The sequence below is a fragment of the Homarus americanus genome, unplaced genomic scaffold (genome assembly GCF_018991925.1).
Source record: "Homarus americanus isolate GMGI-L3 unplaced genomic scaffold, GMGI_Hamer_2.0 scaffold15591, whole genome shotgun sequence".
NCBI classification, from domain to species: domain Eukaryota; kingdom Metazoa; phylum Arthropoda; class Malacostraca; order Decapoda; family Nephropidae; genus Homarus; species Homarus americanus.
The window spans coordinates 45,041-57,526 of NW_024749794.1; the positions used below are offsets into that span (position 1 = coordinate 45,041).

General features: G+C 42.0%; 1 protein-coding gene across 1 annotated transcript in view; it reads left to right on the forward strand.

Annotated features, from left to right (window-relative positions):
- The window catches only part of LOC121853954, a 32,282-nt gene extending 20,072 nt beyond the window's left edge, over positions 1–12,210 (forward strand). Inside the window, exons 5-7 of the mRNA XM_042348349.1 lie at positions 7,644–7,757; positions 8,572–8,662; positions 11,905–12,210. Coding sequence (XP_042204283.1) covers positions 7,644–7,757; positions 8,572–8,662; positions 11,905–12,210 — 511 coding nt within the window. The remainder of the gene's footprint in view (positions 1–7,643; positions 7,758–8,571; positions 8,663–11,904) is intronic.
- Positions 12,211–12,486: the final 276 nt, after the last annotated feature.

The following is a 12,486-nucleotide window of genomic DNA, read 5'->3' on the forward strand; positions in this document are numbered from 1 at the left end:
AATTCTAAATATGCCTTTGTGAAGGGGTTGTTAAATTCATGCATTATGTGTTCAGCTGAAAGATTTCTATCCTCAATTTGTGCTTGAAAGAACAGCAATTTTAATACTTCCCACTGATCAAGAATGCGAGATATGCAATGCTGCATGGCAAGCCACAGTGTATCAGATGGTCTCAGAATGTGTTGCCTTTCAGCATTCATAAATGTCTGTAATTCTACAAGCAGCGCCTGCAGTTTTATGCTATGCCAAATATAGCTGGAAATATTCCCAATGAAAGCTTCCACACTGGTAGGTAGCTTGAGAGCTGCTTTACTTGCAGCAATGTACATACAATGACAAATACACCTCAACAGTGGGAAACTTCTATCAGCTTCCTGTCTTAATTTTGTCATTAAAGAATTCTGTTCTCCTATCATGACACTAGCATTATCAGCAGCCATTCCTATCATATTGTGTAGGGGAATGTCTTTCTCCTCAAATCATTTTCTGACTTCATTTGCAACTGACTCTGAGGAACAATCTCGTGCATCATGTGAAATAACTGCCAGCAACTGAGTAACAACATCATTTTGGACATGAGAAGACTGTTGAAGCATAATGGACCCTAAATGAATCATAAGAAAAATATGTTTAAAATAGCTTGCTGTTCTTACCTGCAGCCATACATCTCTAAACCTTTGTTTCCTGGGAGTTTCCTTTTCTTCTTTATCAAGCTCCCGACGGTAACGTCTTTTCTTTTTGGGTGTAGAGGGGGAATCAGTCATGCTGCCACTATGTTGTCCCGTTAACACAGTCCTAAATAAAGGGGTAACACAGGACATAAGAACATAAGAAAATAAGGAGTCTGCAATAGGCCGGTTGGCCTGTGCATGGCAGCTTCTGTCGAGAGTTACTACCACTCTCCATCATCAATGAATCTATCCAGTCTCCTTTTGAAACTTTTCAGCGCTCCAGCACTTACTACAAAGTTGCTAAGCTTGTTCCACTCGCACAGGCATAATATTGTTAATACAGTCCAATTACCAAGGAAGATGGCAGCGTGCTCACATCTAGCCCTGTCCGACTCATGTTTATGTTTACACAGATGATGCGCTGTCAGCTGCCAAATTCACGAGAAGCATTTTATGTAATGACGGGTGACTATAATTAGTTATCGTCGAGGCAAAGTTCTCCTTTTGACAGAGTAGAGGGCAATAGATAATAAAAAAAATGGATTACCCTTTTTGGACATGTCCCTTTCCGTATACATCATTTATCTTTTGCTGCAAAATAGATATTACTTATGTGAAAAATTCGTAATTACCCTACGGTTTGCTCTAATTTTGCAAAAATACCCTACCGCCCTACAGACCAGGAAATGAGGCTGAATTACCCTACGGTTGGCAACACTACTACTCTGGAAGCCAGGACTACACCTCTGTTATCCGTGATTGGCTTTCCGGGAAAACCTAGTTGGGGTATAGAGAGGAGGGTAAAAATCTAACATCACGTGGGGACTGTCTCCTCCAGGTTAAAGGATGTTTTACCCACATCACGTGAGGACTGTCTCCTCCAGGTTAAAGGATGTTCTACCCACATCACGTGGGGACTGTCTCCTCCAGGTTAAAGGATGTTCTACCCACATCACGTGAGGACTGTCTCCTCCAGGTTAAAGGATGTTCTACCCACATCACGTGGGGACTGTCTCCTCCAGGTTAAAGGATGTTCTACCCACATCACGTGAGGACTGTCTCCTCCAGGTTAAAGGATGTTCTACCCACATCACGTGGGGACTGTCTCCTCCAGGTTATAGGATGTTTTACCCACATCACGTGTGGACTGTCTCCTCCAGGTTAAAGGATTTTTTACCCACATCACGTACGGACTGTCTCCTCCAGGCTATAGGATGTTTTACCCGCATCACGTGGGGACTGTCTCCTCCAGGTTATAGGATGTTTTACCCACATCATGTGGGGACTGTCTCCCCAGGTTAAAGGATGTTTTACCCACATCACGTGGGGACTGTCTCCTCCAGGTTAAAGGATGTTTTACCCACATCACGTGAGGACTGTCTCCTCCAGGTTAAAGGATGTTCTACCCACATCACGTGGGGACTGTCTCCTCCAGGTTAAAGGATGTTCTACCCACATCACGTGAGGACTGTCTCCTCCAGGTTAAAGGATGTTCTACCCACATCACGTGGGGACTGTCTCCTCCAGGTTATAGGATGTTTTACCCACATCACGTGTGGACTGTCTCCTCCAGGTTAAAGGATGTTTTACCCACATCACGTGGGGACTGTCTCCTCCAGGTTATAGGATGTTTTACCCACATCACGTGGGGACTGTCTCCTCCAGGTTAAAGGATGTTTTACCCACATCACGTGAGGACTGTCTCCTCCAGGTTAAAGGATGTTCTACCCTATCACGTGGGGACTGTCTCCTGCAAGTTAAAGGATGTTCTACCAACATCACGTGAGGACTGTCTCCTCCAGGTTAAAGGATGTTCTACCCACATCACGTGGGGACTGTCTCCTCCAGGTTATAGGATGTTTTACCCACATCACGTGGTGACTGTCTCCTCCAGGTTATAGGATGTTTTTCCCACATCACGTGGGGACTGTCTCCTCCAGGTTATAGGATGTTTTACCCACATCACGTGGGGACTGTCTCCTCCACGTTATAAGATGTTATACCCACATCACGTGGGGACTGTCTCCTCCAGGTTATAGGATGTTTTACCCACATCACGTGGGGACTGTCTCCTCCAGGTTATAGGATGTTTTACCCACATCATGTGGGGACTATCTCCTCTAGGTTAAAGGATGTTTTACCCACATCACGTGGGGACTGTCTCCTCCAGGTTATAGGATGTTTTACCCATATCACGTGGGGATTGTCTCCTCCAGGTTATAGGATGTCTTACCCACATCACGTGGGACTGTCCTCCAGGTTATAGGATGTTTTACCCACATCACGTGGGGACTGTCTCCTCCAGGTTATAGGATGTTTTACCCACATCACGTGGGGACTGTCTCTAGGAAGGATGTTTTACTCCACATCACGGGACTGTCTCCTCCAGGTTGGATGTTCTACCCACATCACGTGAGGACTGTCTCCTCCAGGTTAAAGGATGTTCTACCCACATCACGTGGGGACTGTCTCCTCCAGGTTATAGGATGTTTTACCCACATCACGTGTGTGGACTGTCTCCTCCAGGTTAAAGGATGTTTTACCCGCATCACGTGGGGACTGTCTCCTCCAGGTTATAGGATGTTTTACCCACATCACGTGAGGACTGTCTCCTCCAGGTTAAAGGATGTTCTACCCACATCACGTGGGGACTGTCTCCTCCAGGTTATAGGATGTTTTACCCACATCACGTGTGGACTGTCTCCTCCAGGTTACAGGATTTTTTACCCACATCACGTGGGGACTGTCTCCTCCAGGTTATAGGATGTTTTACCCACATCATGTGGGGACTGTCTCCACCAGGTTAAAGGATGTTTTACCCACATCACGTGAGGACTGTCTCCTCCAGGTTAAAGGATGTTCTACCCTATCACGTGGGGACTGTCTCCTCCAGGTTAAATGATGTTCTACCCACATCACGTGAGGACTGTCTCCTCCAGGTTAAAGGATGTTCTACCCACATCACGTGGGGAGTGTCTCCTCCAGGTTATAGGATGTTTACCCACATCACGTACTCCAGGTTATTGATGTTTTCCCCACATCACGTGGGGACTGTCTCCTCCAGGTTATAGGATGTTTTACCCACATCACGTGGGGACTGTCTCCTCCACGTTATAGGATGTTATACCCACATCACGTGGGGACTGTCTCCTCCAGGTTATAGGATGTTTTACCCACATCACGTGGGGACTGTCTCCTCCAGGTTATAGGATGTTTTACCCACATCATGTGGGGACTATCTCCTCTAGGTTAAAGGATGTTTTACCCACATCACGTGGGGACTGTCTCCTCCAAGTTATAGGATGTTTTACCCACATCACGTGGGGATTGTCTCCTCCAGGTTATAGGATGTCTTACCCACATCACGTGGGGACTGTCTCCTCCAGGTTATAGGATGTTTTACCCACATCACGTGGGGACTGTCTCCTCCAGGTTATAGGATGTTTTACCCACATCACGTGGGGACTGTCTCCTCTAGGTTAAAGGATGTTTTACCCACATCACGTGGGGACTGTCTCCTCCAGGTTAAAGGATGTTTTTCCCACATCACGTGTGGACTGTCTCCTCCAGGTTATAGGATGTTTTACCCACATCACGTGGGGACTGTCTCCTCTAGGTTATAGGGTGTTTTACCCACATCACGTGTGGACTGTCTCCTCCAGGTTATAGGATGTTTTAACACATCACGTGGGGACTGTCTCCTCCAGGTTATAGGATGTTTTACCCACATCACGTGTGGACTGTCTCCTCCAGATTATAGGATGTTTTACCCACATCACGTGGGGACTGTCTCCTCTAGGTTATAGGGTGTTTTACCCACATCACGTGTGGACTGTCTCCTCCAGGTTATAGGATGTTTTAACACATCACGTGGGGACTGTCTCCTCCATTTTATAGGATGTTTTACCCACATCACGTGGGGACTGTCTCCTCTAGGTTATAGGATGTTTTACCCACATCACGTGGGGACTGTCTCCTCTAGGTTATAGGATGTTTTACCCACATCACGTGGGGACTGTCTCCTCTAGGTTATAGGGTGTTTTACCCACATCACGTGTGGACTGTCTCCTCCAGGTTATAGGATGTTTTAGCACATCACGTGGGGACTGTCTCCTCCAGGTTATAGGATGTTTTACCCACATCACGTGGGGACTATCTCCTCTAGGTTAAAGGATGTTTTACCCACATCACGTGGGGACTGTCTCCTCCAGGTTAAAAGATGTTTTTCCCACATCACGTGGGGATTGTCTCCTCCAGGTTATAGTATGTTTTACCCACATCACGTGGGGACTGTCTCCTCTAGGTTATAGGATGTTTTACCCACATCACGTTGGGATTGTCTCCTCTAGGTTATAGGATGTTTTATCCACATCACGTGTGGACTGTCTCCTCCAGGTTATAGGATGTTTTACCCACATCACGTGGGACTGTCTCCTCCAGGTTATAGGATGTTTTACCCACATCACGTGGGGACTGTCTCCTCTAGGTTATAGGGTGTTTTACTTAGATATGGTTTATCAATTATAGTTCCTTTACAATATTGTTATTAATTATATGTCCTGAATATGGTAGATTCACTAACCAAATGTCAATGGTTCCTGTAATTGAGAGTTTGTGATGTCGACTTCGGTGAACATTTATTGTAATTACGTTGACCAAATTGTGGATAATGCTAGCCTTTTTAATGAGTGTGGTGTGATTATGTTTTGTGTAAGGTTTTGTAATGGTCAAACACCATGACGAATGTCAACTCAGAGATCTCATGAATGAATCATACAGATATCGAACGTGATATTAGCTGATAAGATTACAGATATCTTCACTAGGTCGAATGGAGGTGAGCATAGAAACACCCAGTGGAATATCTCCCAGCGTCAACAATAGCATCTTAATTAAAAGTAAAACTTAATGTCTCCTAGTCTTGGGCAATATCCTGTCGGCCTGGTGATTTTATATTGTCTACCTATTTCAGCACTTAAGCCTTTGTTGACTGGCGACTATCATGCGTAACCTCTGGTCCATACTAGCATATCATTGAATCCCTACGTGGATAAAGTAGCTTACATGTTCTTATAGCGTGTCTCCCCCACGCAACGACACACATGTCCCAGGTTGGCCAAAGCTAACAAGAGTATATGAGTAAACATTACTTCGAATGGGATGCAATACTGTGTGTTTGGTTTATCCCAACCTAAACTAGTATAATTATACCCACATACTGAGTATTCCTTATTACACGAGACAGCATACTGGTGCTCTGATGCTCTCCCTTCCCTCTTCCTGCTCACTCCACATCATCTCATAAGAGTGCTATCGTCCAGTAGACAGAATATATAAACAACTGAAGCTGTGTTTCGTGTTGTTGTAAGCTCTAATATAAACATCCATCCAATATGTGGAACTGCTTAGCAATCATATTTTTTGTGTTATTTTATAATTATGTGCTTGGCAATTTTGGATTGCTCTAGTGTTACATTACATTAATATTACATTACTTATAGCTGTAATAAAATGTATCTGTTACTTAGTGTGTGAGGAAAGTCAACCCATCGGAGACGGGGGGGGGGTAGGAGAGGGAACACTGTAATATTTTGATTATTTATTTATTGTCTCACAACATTTGGTCAGTAATACATGATAATATAGGTATAATTAACCACACCACTAACAGGCACACACTTACTAATTTCCGATACTACATTATTCTCTTTATTACGTATTGATAGTTTGCTTAATAAATGCTGGGGTGTAGCTGGAGACGCTTTACCTCGCCCCCTCCCATCCCTATGCTAACCTTCCACTCCGACCCTCCCCCCCGTCCACTAGCCCGTCACCCTCCTCACACACCGGCCCCCGGTCCGCCACTCCACGTCACGAGTGACTGCTTCGGATGAGGGTTCATACTCCCGTGGTTCACAACTCTCGGAGATTAGGATTGACAACAGGAAACATTGACATTTGGGTCGTGAATCTACTACATTCAGGACAAATACCTAATAACAATAATGTAAAGGAACTATATTATAGATATTTGAGAGTCCATATCTGGGTAAAACACCCTATAAATTGAGGGAGTGAATATTTCGGACGTGGATTGATACTCTCGTGGTTCACGACTCCGAGACTAGGAATGACAACGCTGACTGTAGCAAGTGGATGTGTGAGAGGGTATACATTAATATTTGAGGGGAAGGGGTATTACTAGGGTATTACTAGATTAGATAGACTTTATGACTAGGCTGTCGGAATTATATATATATATATATATATATATATATATATATATATATATATATATATATATATATATATATATATATATATATATATATATATATATATATATTTTTTTTTTTTTTTTTTTTTTTTTTTTTTGCGGGGTGATAATTTTTGACGCCCGGTGACTATTGTTCTGCAGCCCTGTGGATTGGGACTGCCTCACCTGATCTCTTCAAATCGATACAAGAGAGCCAATGTGCTATATCACTATTCTGGATCTACTTTAATTCATTTGATAGTTCTAACAAATGAAATTTTGTCTTTTACTTTTTCTTAATCTATAATCATTAATCATTCATCTACTATACAGTATATTGGAAATTATAACAATATCAATTTACTGGGAAATTTACGTGGTTATTACATTTCAGTGTTATGGGGTAAGTTACAGTGATTTAAGACTTCCAAACTATTTCACAGGGCTTAATAACCATTCTACTGGTTCATAGTTACAATACTTTAGGTTAGTTAACATTTCAAAATAACTTCATCATTCACAATATTTTGATATGTTGTTACAAATAAATGCTGATTTCAGCCTTCTTCCCATTCTCTCTCCACTTACTAATATTTACAAAGAGGTAACTAAATTAGTTCGTTACATAGTTTTATTTCATCAAGAAAATTCACTTTTGTTATTAATTTAATTAAAACTAAATCAGTTACATTACACTCTCTCACCCTTCTCTGTAGATTCCTTAACCGACCAACGCTTGTCGTGGCAACAGAGGAGGTCCACGTCCAGAGAAATGCTAATGGTCGCAAGAGTAACTTCCTGGAGTACCTATCACAAGGCCTTAATTTTACGTGAGCTGAGAGTTAATGGTTGTAGAAGTTATGGGTAGAGAGTGCTGGAGTGTTATGGCTGATGGGTGAGGGAGTGGGAAGGTATGGGTGGTGAGTTATGGGTGGAGAGCGATAGGTAGCAGATGACACGTGGAAAGTTCTGGGTGGAGGCTATTGGATTGATGGATATCGTTTTGAAGGTTGTTGAGTGCTAAGTGGGTAGTGCTGAATTGATGGATATCGCAACTATGTGTGAAGAGTAGTAGTTGAAGATTGCCTGACTGATGAATTCAGAGAGCTGGATTGATGGAGGAAAATGCCGGGTAGAGAACGCTATGTAGAGAATGTTGGGTGGAAAATATTTGATGGGAATCTTGGGTTGAGAATCCTGGGTGGAAAGTGCTGGATAGAAAGTGTTGAGTGGAGAGTGCTGAATAGAGAGTGCTGAGTGGAGAGTGCTGAGTGGAGAATGCTGAGTGGAGAGTGCTGAGTGGAGAGTGCTGAGTGGAGAATGCTGAGTGGAGAGTGCTGAGTGGAGAGTGCTGAGTGGAGAGTGCTGAGTAGAGAGTGCTGAGTGGAGAGTGCTGAGTGGAGAGTGCTGAGTGGAGAGTGCTGAGTAGAGAGTGCTGAGTAGAGAGTGGTGAGTGGAGAGTGGTGAGTAGAGAGTGAGGACGGGTGGATCTCAATGAATGAATTACCCCTAGTTAGTCGACAATAGTACACTCTAGATATAGATAGGCTTTTACTTTAATACTCAATATTGATCTTGTGTTCAAGCCATTTTTGCATATCATCTGTGAATTTGTTCAAAAGAAGCATCATTTCCCTACCGTAGGTACAAGTACGTGCACCCTGCTGATGGGACGTTTGGTTCTGAACAAGATGACGGGTCGTGGTCGGGAATGGTAGGCATGGTGAGCAGAGAGGTAAGTGGTATGAAGCGTCAACAGTAAACAAGGTGAGAGTTTCTTGCCGGGTATGCTCGTATGTTTGGTGATCAGGTTATGAGCTAGTTGATAACTTTTAGGAATCGTTGTAAGGCTGTTCTTCGTCGGGCCAAGCGGAATTTTATAAAACAGAAGTACCGATGTACTGACTAATTCTTCCTATAGTAATTCCTTCTGGTCTTTAACCAAAATCATCTGTAATAACTTCTACACTCCCTCTTTTCCTCCTCTCTTCCGACCTGATAAATCTATAGCTAACTCTTTGTCACCTGACTCTCCTCTAACTCCACCTTAGACGATTCCAACTCTATTCCTCCTACTCCTGCACCTCCTACTGAACCAATGCACTTTCCTATAATTCCCACTCTTAGGGTTGCTGGTGTGTTATGAATTTTGGATGTGAGTAAGGCACATGGACCGGACGGAATACCCCCTCGTGTTCTGAGAGAATAGGCTGAAGTTCTGGCCCTTGTGCTTGCTCGCCTCTTTCGCCTTTGCCTCACAACCCAAACTTTTTCTTCTTCTTGGAAGCATGCCTCGGTTCAGCCCATCCCGAAGAAGGGCGACCATTCTAATCCCTCTAACTATCGCCTCATTGCCCTGACTTCATCCCTCTCTAAGATTTTCGAAACTATCTTGACTCTCCTCCACATTTTCCCTTACCCCTAACTCTCAAACTAGATCTGTGTCTAGTGCTGATATCATTACACCTATCAATGCAGATGTGTGCAGCATCTCCGAATGGGGAGGCAGAAACTTGGTTAAATTCAATAGTAATAAAACTCAGTATTTACCAATTATACATTCCAAATTTGATGATCTCCCATCAATCACATTTCAGGACGCAATCATTTTGCCAAATTCTAAAATAGATATGCTAGGCCTCACCATTTCCTCTAATATGTCATGGAAGCAACACATCCACAACATTGCTAAAGCTACCTCCCAAAAGCTGGGAATGTTGTACAGATGCCGTAGCTACTTCAATCCTGAGCAGTTGCTTCAATTATATAATGGATTCATTCGCCCTAACTTGGAGTACTGCTCTCATATGTGGGGTGGTTCGTCTTCTGGCCAACTGTTAGATAGGGTGAATCAAAATCATTTCGTTATTTGAACTCTCCTCCTTTAGTTGATAATCACTCTTCCCTTTCTCTTCCCGCAATGTTGCTTCACTCTCTCTATTTTACAGGTACTTTAACGGACAATGTTCGGTGGCTTTGGCATCTTGTGTACCGCCAGCAAGGCCGTGGGCTCGTAACACACGTCTTGCCCGCGGTGCCCACCATTTCTCTGTGGATGTCGGTCATAGAAGAATAACCCGTTATAGTACATCCTTCTTTCCTCACACAGCCAAACTGTGGAATGCTCTGCTTTCTTCTGTGTTTCCATACTTATACAATCTGTCTCACTTTAAAAAGATGGTTTTCTGGCATCTTCGTGGTGTAGATTATTATAACCTTTTCCTTTTATATTTTTTATTTTATTTTTTTTTTCGGTCCCCCAGGCCGTGATGTGGGTCGATGACCTGTGCCCGGTGGGCTATTCCCCATAAAAAGAAAAGAAAGAAAAAAAACGGTACTAAAAAGTCTCCACTTACCGTCTCCCCGTTCATCGATGTTTCGTCTTTCCTTAATAAATTCGGGAAAGTGTATGCTTAATACCGCTATGCTTGGCTAAAGTGTCGTTGGCCATCATATGTTTCCGCTTAACTACGCTGTGTGGTGGAAGATCACATAGCAGCACAGAGTACCCAAGTCGCATTCCTTCCTCAGTGTAGTCACGGTGTTGTAGCCCGCAACTTATTACTATAACCCTAACATCATGATTCCAAAACACCTAAAAAGTGACAGTGCAGTGCCTAGTACAAAGGAAACCAGAAAATAGTTACCTTGGATACTAAATAAGAGATTTCAAGGCGTTTTGATGCTTGTGAGCGAGCTGTACTCTTTGATATCGTTCTAAGCTTGTCTCCCATCACTGTAAGAGCGGGGTACTGTTGAGCCATTGCTCAGTGAGTTACACCCCTAATGCTATGAAAATTAACAAGTCCTGTTGCAGTAAAAAAAAAAACAATAGCTTGCGCCAGTCAACGGGAGCCTTGAACATGGGTCGAGACGTGACAAGTGACGCACTGCCAAAGGGATGATACCGATTCACCTCTTCCTGAATCACTCATATCCACGTCTACATTATTCTATTATACATTGTACTAATATTTAAATTCGCATTGTTTAATGTCATGAGAACAGTAAAAAGTGGGTTTAGTTGGTGAAGTTCGGCTGGTGGTTAGCTAGCAGTTGCAGGGTGGTGTGAGAGGTTTAAGTGATGCAAGGCCGTGGGAAGTTGGAACACGCACGTCTCCCTATATAACTCATTACATAATCTTATTTGATTATGCATTCTTACTCTACTGTTATTGCATTCTTATTATTACAATGTCAAAAGATTGGTAAAAATGGATGTCGATGGTGGTGGCTAATATAAGACAAATGTGTTATGATACGTTTCATTATCCTTATATTTGAAACTCTTCATATTTTTATATAATTACATACGGTAGATCTCCCACCAATCACATTTCAGGACTCAATCATTTTGCCAAATTCTAAATTAGATATGCTAGGCCTCACCACTTCTCTCATATGTCATGGAAGTCACACATCCAAAACATTGTTAAAGCTGCCTCCCGAAAGCTGGGAATATATATATATATATATATATATATATATATATATATATATATATATATATATATATATATATATATATATATATATATATATATATATATATATATATATATATATAATATCCCACTTCCATGTGCCTATCCAACTTCGTCTTGAAGCTCCCTAGCGTCCCCGATCCTACTATAGCACTCGGTAGCCTATTCCACATATCCACAACTCTATTACCAAACCAGTGCTTGCCTCATATCCTTTCTGAATCGGAATTTATCTAATTTAAAGCCATTTGTTCTAGTTATTTCGTTATTACTGAGCTCAGAACATCTTCCATTTTACCCTTGTTAATCCCACTTTCCCACTTGTACACCTCATCATATCTCCAACTTTTCTATATATATATATATATATATATATATATATATATATATATATATATATATATATATATATATATATATATATATATATATATATATATATATATTATAATTTATTTTTTTACTGCTAGTAATTGATGGGTTTCTATCACAGGAGGCAGACTTCTCGACTGGACCTTTCAGTCTATCAGCCAGCCGGGCTGAGGTAGTGGACTTCACCTGGCCAGTATCTATATCGTACTCAAGAATCGTAGCTGGACTCGGACGGCCAGAGCTGGACCCATGGGGCTTCCTGCTGCCCCTGGCACCACTGGTGTGGGCGTTCATCCTGGCGTCGTTACTGCTGCTGCCTGCGGCCATGTTCATCTTGTCTTTGTGTTGCTCTATGAAAGATACTGACCAATGGCTATGGGTGACGGATGGCTTCACCTTGCTCCGCATATTATTACAACAAGGTTAGTTAAACCAAAAAACTATATATCTATCTATCTAGCAATCAATCTATCTATCTATCTATCTATATATATATATATATATATATATATATATATATATATATATATATATATATATATATATATATATATATATATATATATATATATATATATATATATATAACAAAGAAGTATGTGTGTTTGTGTGTCCTCACTAGAATCTCGGAAACTACTTTACCGATCTGTAGTGATGATGATGGATGGTGTTATATGTAGTGATGATGGATGATGTTATATGT